At 27.4% G+C, this 16,801-nt stretch overlaps 1 protein-coding gene across 1 annotated transcript in view; it reads right to left on the reverse strand.

Moving 5' to 3' along the window:
* Positions 1–16,801, reverse strand: part of LOC145192789 (E3 ubiquitin-protein ligase rnf213-alpha-like) — a 76,738-nt gene that overhangs the window by 30,954 nt on the left and 28,983 nt on the right. The window contains exons 22-41 of the mRNA XM_090072475.1: positions 16,505–16,658; positions 16,053–16,270; positions 15,296–15,619; positions 14,148–14,824; positions 12,191–12,282; positions 11,895–11,978; positions 11,617–11,720; positions 9,249–9,375; positions 8,922–9,114; positions 8,500–8,764; positions 8,096–8,242; positions 5,908–6,034; positions 5,428–5,713; positions 5,039–5,207; positions 4,871–4,953; positions 4,201–4,398; positions 3,919–4,038; positions 3,553–3,670; positions 3,175–3,413; positions 497–573 (exon numbers count right to left, since the gene is read on the reverse strand). Coding sequence (XP_089928601.1) covers positions 497–573; positions 3,175–3,413; positions 3,553–3,670; positions 3,919–4,038; positions 4,201–4,398; positions 4,871–4,953; positions 5,039–5,207; positions 5,428–5,713; positions 5,908–6,034; positions 8,096–8,242; positions 8,500–8,764; positions 8,922–9,114; positions 9,249–9,375; positions 11,617–11,720; positions 11,895–11,978; positions 12,191–12,282; positions 14,148–14,824; positions 15,296–15,619; positions 16,053–16,270; positions 16,505–16,658 — 3,802 coding nt within the window. The remainder of the gene's footprint in view (positions 1–496; positions 574–3,174; positions 3,414–3,552; positions 3,671–3,918; positions 4,039–4,200; positions 4,399–4,870; positions 4,954–5,038; positions 5,208–5,427; positions 5,714–5,907; positions 6,035–8,095; positions 8,243–8,499; positions 8,765–8,921; positions 9,115–9,248; positions 9,376–11,616; positions 11,721–11,894; positions 11,979–12,190; positions 12,283–14,147; positions 14,825–15,295; positions 15,620–16,052; positions 16,271–16,504; positions 16,659–16,801) is intronic.

Below are 16,801 nucleotides of genomic sequence, written 5' to 3' on the forward strand. Positions count from 1 at the left end.
AATTACTCCATAATTAGGGACTTTTGCAGCAATTGGTTTAAAAAATCTTGCTTCATTTAAGTAATAAAGATTTGGTCCTTGAATTATGTACACTGTTTTCAAATTCTCATAGATAATCATGTTTACAATTATTTTTTACGAAAAGTATTTTTAGCAAAAAGTATTTTTAGATATGTTTTTTATTGTTGCATCAGTGAAGATAAAAATGTCACTAGAAACCACGTTTTTGTCCTTATAAATTAAATTAACAACAAATGTAGTTATGAATACAAATTTAAAAATTTATCATATTTTTTTTTCAATTACAAGGCGAGAAAAGCAACAAGCAAGAAAGAGTCCAAAATTTAATTCTAAAATTTAGTTATAAAATTCTAAAATTTAATTTTTTTATGTATAACTCTCTACTTCATAAGTATAAATCTCTATTTCATAAAAGTTATAAAAACTTGTTTTTTTGAAATGATCATTAGTTTACAGAAACTTTTTGTAAGCATACCTATTCTTTCATAAGCAGATTTAACATGGTATCCCAATCCAGCAGATTCTAGCTTCTGAATCATTTTTTCTGAGTGCCTTAAAATAATAAGTTCATGATAAAAACATTGAAATGAATTAAATCACATTTTTAAACCGAAAAAGATGCTATAGTGATACTACAACATCTCATAGTTTACCTAAGTGATGCATTACTTGTTATCTATTACACATCACTTAGGAGAAAATAATCAGTATGCATATAAGAATCAAGTGTATTTTGCAATAAGTATAAAGCACTATTTTTTGCTGAACATTTTTCACATAGGTAATAGATTAATCTTGTGGTAGACCTGTCTCCATGAAAAGACCCTTAATGACAGAGCTTTTTTATGGGGTTCTACCGAGAAAAAAAACTGTTTTAATCATAGTTTGCAGTTCAATTTTGCAATCTGGGAGTTATCAAAGTTCTTTCATGTAACCAGAATTTTATGTGAAAGCTATTTAATATAGTATAACAAGAACTATGTAATCTTCTGTATCTTGAATATTTTTGTGACAAATTGAAAGTAGAAGATTTTTTATGACTTGCAGAGTTAGTAACAGTATGTTAATAATGCATAAGCATTGTTAGTTTACTGGCTTTCTAGGTAAAAAAAAAAATTTGAAACTATTTTTTACAAAATATTATTCTTTACCTTTATTTATTACAAAAATGACATAAAGTTTAAATAAATTCATTAAATATTATAGTTTAAATATGTATGGTAAAGTTTGTAACATGGCACCACAGTTAAACAATTGTTACAGTTTGGCACCATTATCTCAATTCTTCATAAATTTACTTGGCTTTTTCATCTTTGAGCAACATACAGCATAATATTTATATTGAGTAGATTTTCTTCTATTGGTGGTATAAATCTGAAAAGTTCCTCAAGACATTTGCACTTTATCAGTGCTCTGTATTGTTTATAAAAAATACACTTCTTTTCTGGTTGTTACATTTTATTGGTGATACTTTTCTGTGTTGTTATATAAGCACTTCTTCTTTTTCAACTTTTTTTTGCTAGTTGCTGCAGCAAATCTTTCTTGTTGGTTTGAACAATGCTATGCCGCTGTCTGCATTGCAAGTTATTTAAACCACTAATAAATTTAATGGTTCAGCATCAAAATATAGCTCAAAATAATCAAAAGCATCGATATTATTGTTGCTCAATGTACAACAAGGTTTGCCCAAAAAATAGGAAAATGAAATAGTACAGAAGGAAATGTGTAGTTGACCCAATATGTTGCCAGGTGTTTAAAGTATAATTGTCTTCCATTTCACATTCTACAGATTCTGATTTGACAGTAATCTCAGGTTTATCACTGTCACTTTCTGGTAGATTGCTGTATTTAAAATTGGAATCCTCTGGTATACTCATTTTAAATGAGTATAAATATAGTACATATACTAAAAAGCACGTAAATAAATTTCTAAATATGCAAAATTAAAATATATATACCAAAATTAAATGAAAAAAAAACATAATCTATGTAAAAATTGTCCTTTGATTAAATATAACTTTATCAAAACAGCACTATACACTCAACAGCACACAAAAAAAGTAACACAATGAAGGCAACACAAAAGTAATAACTAGAATAAATAAAAACTTTAAAAAGTCAATTTGTTGTTAAAAATGTGCATTATAATGAAAAATAATTAGTGCTTGAGTACTCATGTAGAATTTTCATGGGAATTTGCTGCTCATTTAGCACTGATTTCTTTGATAAGAATATGTTTCATAAACTTTGAAGGCCTCAGCTAAATTTCCTTCACCATCCGTAATAATAGCAACAGTGTTATTTTAGATATTTCATTTCTTTACAATACCACAAATTCACTCAGCTAACAAATCATACATAAGAACTCATAGTCTTCCTGTAGGCAAGAATCTTAATTTTTCTTTCTAAATTGGAGTCAAACAAAAACTAAAACAGTTTTCAATTAAACGTTTGTAATTTTTTTGACCAAAAATCAAAAGTAACATATTTTAACGCATTTTTAAATTCAGTTTTTTTGAGTCTTTTATCAGCTTAAATTCTCTATCAACTACTTTTGTTAAACCTTTTTCACAATACAGTTTAAAGCAAGACATTTTGTTATAAAGTTTAAACCAACATCAGATAATCAAGAGTATAGCTGTAAACGATCAAATATTTAAATCAAAAGACTTTACATCATTTTTTTAACTTTAATAAGATATTGAGAAAGGCAAAACGTGCATGCATTCTACATGTTGCCATTTGCTAGTTCATCAATTTTAAATCACATGTAAAAGTTTTTTTGAATAGCATGTGTTTTAAACATTCAAATCTTATACTTTAAAGGTACAGGGCTTTCTGCAAGTGAATTTTATCAAGTTCATAAACAAGAGCTTAATCTAGATATTTGCTTTGTGAAAAAAGACATTACAATCTAGCACCTGGATTAAGAAAGTGGATTGCTGTTGATTCTGCTTGTTTCTTGAACAGTGACCCAAAAATCCTACTTTTTAACAGCCTCCCTTTTAATACTTTTTACAAATCTTTTATTTATAATTTTAAATTTTTATTTATGGATTAAATACATTGATGATACATTCATAATATATTTAAATCAAGTTAAAATAAAAACAAAGCTTCATTTTGAAATTTAAAACAGATTGAAAAACTTACTTCTTGTATGGATTACAAGCAGCAATTATTTCAAGTCCACACTCTGCCAATCCCAATGGTTTACCATCAGCTCTTTTATCAACCATAATTTCTTTGATTAGTCCTATTGCATCAGATGTATTGGCTTCATCAAAAAATAAAATTGTATTTAACTTGTATTGATCATAATTCTTTTTTGCTAAAGATTTTGCTTGATTAATTCTCATCAAGATATCTTGATGACTCACACCTCCATGAACCTAAGTAAAAAAAGTTTACTGATATATTTTTCAGAAATATTTTTTTCATTCTGATAAACTCTTTTCTAATGAGGATGTAAAGTTTGACAAAATCTTGCTAATTTTTTTTTATCCAGCAAAAGAATTTGTAACAGCATACCTTTACAAGTAACATATTTCTTATTCTTGTCTCTCCAGCTCGGAGAGCACACATAAATTTGATTAACTTTGTCTTGCCACAGCCAGTCTCACCCATCATTATAACAGGAATAATACATCTGAAAAAATTTAGGTCTCAAGTTTTCAGTTTAATTTCTAGAAATGCTGAAATAAGGGGGAACCACACTGATAAGAGGAAAAAATATGCTAAAACAAGTTAGAAAAGTATTTTTAGATAAGTTGGAAAAATATCCTTAGATAAAACAGAAAAACATGTTTAGTAGAGTCTATACTCCACATTTTATTGGTTGTAAAAATGTTTTAAGTTATTACAATTTTGACTAGCTTAAACAGTTTAAAAACCAACCTCAATCGCATATGTATTGCTAATATTTTCTTTATGTTATCAACTGTCAGTTCATATGTTGGGTCAGGATCAAAAGGTTTCACACCCATCACACAACAAAGTATTTTCAGCAATTCAATTCTAAATAAATAAAAATATACTTTACAGTATATATTCCAAATATCTTTTAGTAAAAATGATTTAACTTTAAGTCAACAGGTGTCAACACCAGGGAAAGAGGTGAGATATAAGTAAAAGAACACACAAGATAGCTTAAAATGCATTTATTATTGAAAAAATTACCGATTCAGATTTTTGTAGTTTATGTTTAAACATCCTGGCATTTGCCGACTAATATCACAGTAAAGATCTGTTGACATGATATTCTCCTTTATTATCATATTTGTATCTGGGTCGTACAAATTTCCAGTGTTGTCAACATTAAATCCAAAAAATGTGAAAGTGCCATGATCTTGATTGAAAAACAAATATGGATGTGAACTAAAAAATAGAGTTTTGAAGTTAGTATAAGTTAGAGTCATACTTCCGTGGAAATGTACCTGAGGGAATGCAAAGCTTAGTATACATTTAGTATGTCAAAAGAACAGAACTTAAAGTTTCACATATAATTAAAAAATGTTATCTTTAAGGTTTAAATTTAATGTTAATTTACTCCATTTTATTTATATATTTTAACATCAAAATTTTTAAAAAAATCAAAACATTTTATTAGTTTCAAGATACCTCAGTGTTTATTTCTGCTGTAAGATCTATTATAAAGCAAACAGTATTCTTTAGTTAAAAATAACAAATTAAGTTTATAGGAATATAAAAAAAGGCAAAGCATTAATAGAAACACTATCACATATATTGACTATGGTTACTACAAAACTGAAGTTTACTGTTTATAAACTATCTATTTTAAATGCTTAACACTAAATTAGAGGAAATATTCATAAACATCTAATTAAACCTGTGTTCCCATTGTCGCTTCAGCTGAATCATGAGATGATTATTAACTAAGACATCTGAAGATAGTGAGCGAGTTGAAAAATCCTTCAGAAAAAGTTGAAGTAACTTTTTGTTTCATCACTTATAAAACTTCATTTAAAAAAAAACAAAAAAAAACACATCTTTATACCTGTGCCATCTCAAGTAGGAAACTAACAACGAAATGTTTGAAACCCCTAAGATCATTTGAACAAAGAGCACTAGTGAATACACAATTCTCACTGTCAATAAGTTGTGAGTTAAAAAAGTGTACAAAGTTTCTCAATTCACTCCAACAAGGATCATTCACCCCACAATACCTAATAGCAGATTTTTAAAGTTATTAACAAAAAATATTTCAATAATACTAATAAATTATTATAATAATTATGATAATAAGATAATTCAATATTGTAAGGTAAATGTCTTGACTTGCAAAACAAAGAATTTGAAATAAAACCAAGAAGAAAAATATACTTTAAAGTTTTAAATAAAAAAGCTAAAATATAGTTTAAATTTTTAGAATTTATTAAAAATTACTTCAATAATATGCGTAAGCAATCTATTTGATCCATTAATGGCTGAGAATTGTTATAAACAAATGCATCTAAGGACGAACTTTCTATAAAAGTTTGATTATGTAAGCAAGAAGAATAACGCCCTCTTCCTTTTGAAAGAAATTTACGATTTGTAGGTTTGATGGGATTCAAATTTTGTTTTTGTCTGTTAATTAGCATTTCATCATACTTGTTCAAGTATTGGCAAACACGCTGTGTGGAAGATTTTTTAAATTCATCAGAATTAAACCAAACTTCATCACTTATACCTAAACATGTGAAAAATATTACAAATCTTTTTTTAGGTAAATAATTTAAAATTTCAATTATTGATGGAAAAAGAGTAGGTAACTAGTAAATCTGTAATAAATACCCATTGAGCCTATGTAAGTTAGAAACTTTAAAACTGAACTCATGCAGAATAATGAAATTTATAGAAATTAGTGAAAATTATTATTTATACCTTTATTCAAGTTTCCCTGATCAGAAAGTCTAAGTAAAGCTTCCTTAGGTGATATGCATAAAACAACTGGAAGCATTCTAACAACAACTCCCTGCCTGGATTCAGAGTATTCTTCATGTATGATATCCTTTAGGATTAAAAAAGTAAAAAAAAATCTCTAGTTTTTGACAGCTTTGACATTATCTGACAACTACTTCATAAAAATATTGTTTAAGTAATGTTAAAGATTTATAATTAAAAAGAAATAAAAAACAAAACACCATAAGAATTTTGCATAACTTCAGTTTTGCATAATAATACATAAATAATAATACATTAATGTAGAATTAAGAGCAAGTAGTAAAACTTTAGTTATTCATATAAGTATGTAAATACTGATAATATATAAACCAGAATTAAGGGAAAACCAACAAGTAATAAACAATCAAAATTGATTTCTTGATTTTTTTTACGAAAAATAAAAATTTATAGCAGTTAAAACAGATAATAGTTCCGTTATTAAGCAAACAAACCAATATCAGTTATGTTTTCATCAAATAATACTTCATTGTAATTCCATATCTAATTATTCAGTCACACAACTCAGTCACAGATCTGTCTGATTTTTACAGGATTAATTATACCCAATAAGCAATAGTAATCAAAAACATTGAGCAGGTAATTTTTTGTAGTTACTAAGTAGCAACTGCTTGAAGTTTTGTTCACAACATTAAAAGTTGGCCTTATAATGTTATTAAAACACTGAAAGACCAGATTTATTAGGAAAAGATTCTAAAAATTGTTATCAGACTATTTTTGGTGTCCAGAAATATAAAAATTATATTTAACAAGTCAAGCGTCAATTCATAATGTTGAATTGACATAGTTCAATGTTTTCATTACTTCTTTTAAATGGAATTGTAGCTTGATGACAAGAAAATTATGAGTTTAGGAACCTGGTATTATTTAAAACTATTGACTTGATTGTTGAAAAAAACATTCTTTTTAACTATAAAAAAACTCTCAACTTTCATCTTTTTTTTTCCGAGCGAGACACTATTTTCCAAGTGAGACACTATTTTCCAAGTGAGACACTATTTTGAAGAATAAATTCTGAAAAACTTGACACTGCAATTAAAAAGCTTTCCTTTAAAAAAAAATTCCTTCTTAAAACTGTTTGATCTTATCGGAAAAAAAATTAAATATTTTATTAAATATATTTTAAATTTAGTTTTCAGTTGGTATTTAGCTTTGTAAAGCAATTAATATAAACAAATATTTTTCCTTAAACATGAAGTTTCATTTTTAATTTGACTGTTTTAATAGAAAAAAAAAAAAGTCTGATTCTAAGTTGTGTCAAAAGTTCCATTTTTGAAAACTTTATTTAAACTTAGGTTAGGGGTAGCAAAGAGATGAATGTTCTTTTTATTACTGAATTAGATTTATTTAGAGTATTTATAGAAGCTGACAGGTACTTAATCAAACTTATTTGCATAAAACTTTAAAAGAGGTCTAGGGACAACACTAATATAAGAAGGACATGAGCAATTAATTATTTGAAATTTATATTTTGCTATTTGAAAATATAAACATTTTTTTTTAATTTCATGTGTGACTGTAAAACTAAATTTTTTTGAAAAAATTATGACATCCAGAACAAAAAACACAACTATTTTTTAATCAAAAAACAGATAATTTTGAAAATTTTTATAAATAAATTCTCCTGAAAAATACCAGAACGTTTTTTCCTTTTGAGGTTAGAGGTTAATTGGAATCTACTTTCAATTAATTCTTTCAATCATGAATTCTCAAAAAAAAATTTTTTTTGCCCACAGAACCAGCTTAATACTGGATGAGATCACAGGTTAGCATTAGCACAGGTACCTGCAGTCAATTTTCAGGATACTATTCCTTGTGTATTAAATCTTATTAGTAATAAATTCATAAGGCCTTATTTAATGTTCCAAACAAATTATCAGCAGCCATAACTTGATAACCATTAAAAGTTACGAACTCAAATCTTTATATAAGCTGTATTTCTTTACTATTAATGGTAAAAAATGCTGTGACTATGGGTTGCATGACTGGAAGATTTGACATGGCCAAATTAAAAGTTTCCTTTTTTTTCAAAAAATTTTCATTAAAAGTTAATTCAATTTCTGATCTTCAAAAAAAACTAAAATAGTCATGAAAATGAGCACACACTTACATTACTAAATTGTTCTTCAGAATGATTAGTCGTTATTTCAATAATGCATGTGTCATTATCATTCATTCTCCACAGTTTTCCTGATTTAGTTTTTAATGATGATAGAACAACTAAGTTAAAAAGAAATGAATCCAAACCTTCTTTCACCTGAAAAGCATTAGCATTTATAGCAATATTCACAAACAATACATACTTTAGCTACATTCACAAGCAATACGTATTATAGTTACATTCACAAATATAATTGGTTGGTTCTCTTAGTACCATCAAAGTATCCAAAAGTAGAGAAAAAATCAGAAAAATGGCAAGCAACTGGCAACAATTCAAGACCTTTTTAAAACCTTTATATATTAGAATACTTTAACTGCTAATTTAATACAATACATATTAATTTTATTTTGTACCATTGGATTGACATCAAAATGATACAATCTTGGGAAATTTGCATTAGGAACTTCATCAAATTCCAATAATGCCTCTATAATACTTTTCACATCAACAATTGTTCCATGAACAGGTATAGTTACTAAGGAAGTTTTCTTTTCACTTAGTCCCATAGATTTTTGGTAATTTAATTCTAAATAAGTAGATAGCTGTGCACCACATTTTTCAATAAAAAATGATTTTCCCATACCACTTTTTTTAGATTTAACCACAAGCGCTTTGTATCTAAGTTTAAATAGTCAATGGAAAATTAGTTATTCAAAACTCAAGTATTTTATACAAAATATCCTAAACTTTCCAATATCTGTAAAATCAGTTTTAAGAACTCTAAAGAAATTTAAAGAAAGCTATAATATATTATGAACAAAATGTTAATTTTTACATTAATCCATTGAGATGAATACCAGCCCCTTTATCAACAAGTTTTTGTTGAAGGCGCTCTAGGAGATTTTTACAAATAACACCTTTGTTGATATAAGTTGGCATTTTCAGTTTGTAATGATCAAGTGCTGTTACTAGATATGAATTATTCTGATTCTCATTACTGCAGAAGACTAATATAGGACTCATTTTTCCTAAATATAAAAAGACTCATCAATGTGATCAGTTCATAGTCATTGTCATCTTTTTAGTTCCATTTTTTAGTTGGTAAACAAAAACTATAATGTGAGATTTAAATGTAAACCTAGCAAATGAAAGTTTTACTAACCTAATTTCATAGTTTTCTGTAGAAAATTGTATGTTTTTTCACAAATTTCATATTCCAAGCTATCATCTATGACTAAACAGTATAGACCATCTTTATTATGATAAGCCCGTAGAATTAGTTGCTCTATCTATATGAAAAGAAAATAATATCAGAAAGGAAAGTAAAAAGACAGCTTTAGTTCAATTTAAAATAAATAAAAACAAATTTAAACTTCTATAAATATAAACTTTTAATTTGCAATGGTTCCAATATAATTTGAGGTGACCATTGAAAAACAAAGGCAATAAGTATGGTATACACCAGAGTGCCAATCAAAACAATATTTTTTAAAAATGTCAGCTCAAACTTCCTAAATGTTTCCTATATAGTAAAATTCCACTGAGTTTCAAAAACTACCATCTAAAGATTATTTTTAGAGGCAGCTGAAGACCCTTTAATACTTGACAAGTCCATAAAATTATATAAAATTTTCAAAAACAACAATCATTTTTGTGTAAGAAAAAATATTTTAGATCTTAATTGCATGTAAACTTTTATTTTTAATTAAAAATTAAAGTTTACTTGCAATTCACTTTTTTCAAGGTTAAATATTAGGGAAATTATTATTTAAAAATTCAATCCACTGTTAGTTTATAATGTATAAAACATTTTGGGGGTATGAGCTGACATTGGCATCATAGTATACACTTTCAGACACACTAGCAATAACTTTTCTTTTTTTAATCTTGTCAATAAAAGTGATTTTAAAAGTTACAGTAATTCAAATACTATTTTTTAAGAGTAAGGTAAATGTACCAGTAAGTATGGGCTGAACAAACCTCTGGTCAAGGAATGCCACCTTCATTTTGAATGAAGTTGCATAAAGTGTTGGACATGCTATTACTTATTTGAACATAAATAGGAGCACCGTTAATTGTTTCAGGACAACTGATGGTGCAGTTACACCCCACCAACTAAAATACAAGTTCAATGTTGCTGTACCTTTAGTAGTATGCTTGGATGGCAAGTTAAAGACAGATTTAACTTCCACAATCCATGTAGACTCTCTTCCAATTCTAATATCTGGCGTTGGGGTGAAATTTGTAACCCAGCAACTTTGCTGTTCTCATCTACCTCAAGATCTAGAAAGTGCCCCCAATTACAGCGGAAGGTCCATTAAATAACTTCAGAGTATTTTCTCCATGAAGCCATATCTTGAGAAACAAGCAAAAAGTTCAGACGCCATCTATAGTACATTTCTAAGAAACTGGTTGCACTAACTTTTTTTAATTCAATAGTATCTCTTGAGATGAAAAGTTTGATGTTACTGGCTATGGCAGATCTAACTCAAAATCATCCACAAAAACAACTGAAAGTTAATTCAATTGCATTTTTGAGTATATTGGGTCTAAAGCAGTTTTGTACCCATTAACACCAAATAACATTTTAGTTGCTTGAACTTCCACTCTCCCTTTTGATGTTCCTTGACAAAGATACATCAAAAGGGAGGAAAATCAATTATTTTAAGAAGCTCTGAGTCTCAAAAAGGGAAAGAGATTCATCAATGACAGGGCTGAGCAAGGTGTGGCCTCAATTAAGACTTTAACGAAATGTTAACTAGTGGGGAGGAACAATTGCAACAATTTCTAGACTAATTAAAAGTGAAAATCTGTAAGGAAAATATGTGAAAATCTGTGAGTGAAATGTAAAAAAGAACAAGTTTGTATAATAGTGGAAGTTGTCAGATGTGTTAATCTTTTAAATTGAACATATACAGTTATATACTGTTACATAAACATTAATCAACATAATAAAATGCTCAATTCTTACAGAAACTTGTACTACTTTGCATTGTATCAAATACCAAATTCTTTTCAACACAGATATTTTAAAACAGAGTTCAAGAGCCACTCCTTAATATCATTCAATTTCAATAATTTTTTTCTACTAGTGTAAAAAGTGGGAGAAAAGAAATTAAATTTTTTACAATAATTAGATAATTTGATATTTAAAAGTTTAAGCTATGAAGGATTGAAAAGCAAAGAGATTAATATTTCTTGTAAACCACAGCAACTCCTGTATAGCTAAAAATAAAATTGTATATTCCTAGTATTATTGATCAAAATGTGAGCCTTCATACTAAAAGTTTTTTAAAATATATAATCAGCATTCTTAGATGCACTTAACAAAGCTGTAGTATCTAGATAATGTTATTACTAGATAATGTTAGATACTATTGTATTTAAATAGATCTAAAGTTCATATATGCATGAACATAAAAAATTTACTTTTTATTTGCTTATCACTAAAATATTTACATTAGAGAAACATGAACTTATAAGGAATTGTTAGTTAAAAAAATTACAACATAAAAAGTGGGATAAGTTACCTCTTCAAAAGAAACAGTTTTGTCACAAAGTAGAACTTCTTCTGAAGAAGGAAGCACTCCATTATGATAAAGATAAATTTCAAGAACTGCATACAGTATATCATCTATAAGTTATAAAATCAAATCAGTTGTTTACATGACAAAATGATGATTGTGTTCCATGAGAACATAATGACTCCAAAAAAGTTAGTTTTGTTAAAAACTCAAAATCAATTAAAAGTTCTTTAATTTTGTACTTTCAAATTTCTTTTAGCAAAAGAAAAATATTAAAACCTTACCACGAGACAAAAGTATTAAACTTGGCTTATCATGATTTATATACTGCGGGATAATTCTTTGAATTTGATGGAAATTTATCATTTCTGCAAAGCAAGTATGATAAAAAAAGTAATTTAAGTGATCATTATTAGCATCATATAAATTTGATGTCAATTAAGAAAGAAAATATTGACGCAAAATAAAGTCCTTTTAAAAACTCTAGTAATTAATTTCTCTTAATTTCACTTTTATCAGCTCTTTTTAATAATAAAAAATGAAACCAAACGCAAATAAAAAAAAATGCTGTAAAATAAACCTTTATATTCTTTGAGAAAGCTTCCCAGCTCTATGAGTGATATGTATGCCTCATAATGGGGTAATTGAGATGATTCTTCTTTAACTTCAGAACTAAAAAAAATTTCTTCTTTAAGTTAAGCTCTTTTATACATTAGATATAAAATCTTTTATAGAAAAGAACTAAATTTCTTATTTCACAACAAAAATTCTGATGTATATATGATGCATAGTGTACATTCGTATATATGATGTTTGTGAAGGCATGTATAATAAAGCTTATTTAAGTTTCTATTATTAATACACAAGTTTATTTTTATCATAAAAAAGTTATATTACGTTCAAGAAAGTAAATTACAAAAGTATATATATAAAGGTGTATCCGTAAAATCAAGACATTTAAAAAAACTTATCATCTTAAATAGTACACACATTATGACACTATGACAATATCACAATATGACACAGACAAAATCATAACAAGACTCTATAACAATATCATAATATGAAACTACAAATTCAGAACATATTAAGCTTAAATTCAAGATTTAACTTTTAGTTGAATTTAGTAAAACCTCCATTGGCTTTAATTATAGCTTCAAATTAAGTACCACATACTGTCTCACAAGTTAGTTGCAGTTGGTCTGGATTAAGCTATGACTTGAACTTCACTATTTAGGATTTTGAATACAAAAATTTGACTAGGTCTTAACAGACTTCACAGATTTCTTGACAGACAATATACTGAAGTCTAAAAGATTCATGCCTAGCAAGTCTTGGACACTAACACAAGAGATGAAAAGATATGGTGTAATAGTAGTATTACAGGTAGAACACAGCAATTTACAAACTACCCAATTTCTTAAAGTCTCCCAATCTTTTGTTTTTCAAATTTGTAAGGAATAAAAAGTTAATAACGGTAATTTTTATAAAGTTGCTTAACATAAAAACTATGGGGAATGCTCTAACTGCACTATAATACCGGAATTTATTCAGCAAGTCTAGAATATTACTGAGATGAACCCCCAAATGTCAATGAGATCTATTGCAAAAGACCTAAGTGTCTCAGAAGCCACAACTCAAAGGACTGTTCATAAAAATCTTAAACCAAGAACAAATGGTGAACAGAAGAAATGATAGATGGTTATGTACAACACTTCTGACATTTCAACCATCATAAACACAAAATGTCCTGCATCTGCTATGGTTTTGGAGGCTGTTAACAGAAAAAATATGTAATGCAAATATGTGATAAGTCATGGATTGATAGAGTAAGAAATGGAAAGCCCTAATTTTTTCAGCAAGACTCTGAGCTATCACATGGTTGGTGGACCACTTCAATGATCACATTACCCCAAACTTGTGGCCTCCAAATTCTCTAGACTTAACTCTGTCGGATTATGTGTGGGGTGTTGTTGAGAGAGATTTTAATAAACATCCCTACAACGCCAAAGGTTTACATATTTGTAGCATTCTGCATAGTAAATTTTCCAATTATTGAAAGTCTACTTTATGCCATTCACTTTTTTGTGATGGCATAAAATAGACTTTTTTTTTTCGTTTTATTGCAAACTTTATTAAGTTTGCCTTTTACTATTACAGAGAAAAACTTCTTGAAAATAAAACTCATTAAAATGTAGTTAGAAGTCAAATATATTTTCCAGTTTTTTACTTCTATTTAATATAAACAAGGAAACTTGATCAATAATTTTTTTGTAAAATTTGCTGCTGTGAAAGCTAGACAAAAAGCATTTATGTATGTGTCTTAATGTTAAGTTTTGTCTCAGTGGTTATATTTTGTTATAAGTAAAATCCAGAAAAGTTGGATGTGCATCATAACATTGCATGAAAGAATTATTAAAAAAAGGCCTCATTTTTTGTTCTTACTTCAGGCCTCACTGATGCACAGTTCAGGTCTGATTGGTATACATATACTTGCTACTTTTACAGTTAAATAGAAGCTGATAATAATAACTCACCATGAACTTATCTTTAAAAGCTGCTCATATTTTTTACGTGCATCATGTTCTAATTCAATAATCTGTTCATCATCTGGATTTTGTTTTTTGCACCATAAAATAGCTTTACCTTCACGGTATGGAAAACAGTGAATAATTGCAGCCCATGCTACACTTTCTGAAATATCAAAATCTTCCTGAAATGAAGTAACCAATTTTTTTATTTCATTTACAGTGAATTCATCAAAGTTAGACTGACTTTTTACTTTTTTCCAATCATCTTTGGAAGATTCATTTTTGTTAATCAAAGATCGAGACAGGTTAAAGGCCTTTTTGATGTTATTTAAGCTGACATCTTGGTCCAAAGTTTTCAGAAGAGTATAAAATTGTGGTGGAAGCTTTGTAATATACTTCGAATCTTGTGACAGTAAAAATAAATGCCTCTGAAGAAAAAGACATTGTCTTACAGTAAAATAGTTTATTACAGGATTAGTGTTGCGAAAACTCTTTAATATATCTTCCCATTCAGCCAGTCTTTTTTCCACCTTTTCAGACTCTGATGCTAAAATACCTAACAGATTATCGTTACTAGATTCAATGTTACAGCAAAATGTATTTTTCCAATTAATGAAGCTAACATCGCCAGCATCACACAGCATTACATAAGCTTGACCCAATCTTAGAACTACTTCAACAACCTATAAATAAAGAGATGGTTTAGAAACTTTTAAAAAAAATACTAACAAAATTAAAATGGTTTGACAAGTTATTTCATTAACTTTAATAAACTGGTTCAAAAGAGAAACTGATTAACTATTATTAAAACCAAACAAAAAAACTTAAGATAAAGAAAAATCCAAAGCAATCAATTCTTGAATGACTTTTTTTTTTGATGTGATCATAAATGATGTGATAGATACTTATTGGTTACACAAACTTTGTTATATACAATAATAGTTTGTCTAATACTTAACAACAATCGTTCATGCTTACATGACAGCTATTCAAAAATGCAATAAAAAACTGAAAATAAAAATAGTACTGTAAATTTATTTCAGATTAAAGAAATTTTTTTTTCCATTTTTCAATGAAGATTTTTAAAAAATTTTAATTAATTTTAAAAATCATATATTCATATAATTTTATGATTCACTATTTAAAGACTTTACCTCAATTAAGTAATCCTTTTCTCTTTGTTTTTCCTCTAAAGCTATTCCCCCAATATTACCACCAAGCAACATTAGACGACTTTGCAAATCATTAATTTCCTCCAAAGTATACTCTTTAACCTTTGATTCAGGATTGCGTACTTCAAATTTTATAACATCAACTAATTTGGTTTCATTAAAGTCAACATATGTGGTAGTTTGCATACCAATAGTAAAGCACCCATATCGATTAGCTGTCTGAGCTTCCATTATAGTTTTTGAAGCCACTGAACTTTGAGATTTTTTTGCATTTTTAAACCATTCCAGGTTGCGATTAGTATCAGTCTATGTTAACAAAAGTATAATTTTATGTAGCATTTTTGTAAGTAGCAAATTGTTATAAAACTTTGTTGGTTGTAAAACTTACATTTGAGCTGAGACAACTTTTTTTGAATATCATCATTAAACTAACTCTTTGAAAGTTAGAAAAACACTCACAAAAATAGTTACTAATACTGGATTTTTGAAATATAACTAACTATTATAATATAACATTACAATATATAATATAGCATGTATAACCCTAAATGTGACAAACTAATATAAGAAATTATTCTATTTTCAATTTTCATAAATATATCTTAGCAAGTAGAAAATATAGCATTTTGTATCATTAAAATGTTGAATGATGCTCATTGAACATTTAAATGTTTAACAAATAAATATTACTTCAATGAAAACTTAGTTATAATAAAATTGTTAGAACAAACAAAATTACCAGTTTGTCAATAATTGTGGAATCATTTTTCATTGCTATCTCTATTTGTTGGCATGCCTGTAATAGTTCTTTGAAACCTGATTTATCAGACAATTCAAATATGATGTGACTAAAGGTAAGGCAGCAAGCTTCAAAACATTTCAAACGGTCCACTTCATAATCAGTTTCACCAGTGGCTGTAGACATGATTTCAACAAAAACTTTGACTTCTTTAGGATCTATACAGAATTTTTTTTTTGAAAAATGCAAATGTTTATATACTTATTTTCTAATTCTGAGTTGTAACATAATTAAAAAAATTTATCGGATTTTTAATTCATGTTTATTTTTACACATGAACTTAAATTTTTTTTAACATTTGAGACTGCTTATAAAACAGAGATTCCAAGAAAAACAAAATTATCAATAGTTGTTAAATACATTTTTAATATATGTGAATTTTGAGTACTTACCTTTTAAATTATCTTTTAACCAAATAAAAAAGTGCATGCATGAAGAAATGGATTTAAATATTTTATGTACAGCAGGTGTCAATCCAGAAAACAAGATTTCATAATTTTCCACAGAATCAACATCTTGCAACTCTTTGAATTCCACTAATGGTTGCTGCAAAATTATCATTTAGTTTTATAACATGTTGGCAAAAAAAAAAGTTACATTTATCTTGAACTTTTTCTACAACAGCAAAAACTAATAAAACAAATAAAAACAGTTTTCAGCATTTTATCATCTCATTACTAAAAGTATGA

Source organism: Hydra viridissima, unplaced genomic scaffold (genome assembly GCF_058129835.1).
Source record: "Hydra viridissima isolate aposymbiotic clone 2 unplaced genomic scaffold, HvirCarnegie_v1 scaffold_15, whole genome shotgun sequence".
Classification (NCBI taxonomy): Eukaryota; Metazoa; Cnidaria; class Hydrozoa; order Anthoathecata; family Hydridae; genus Hydra; species Hydra viridissima.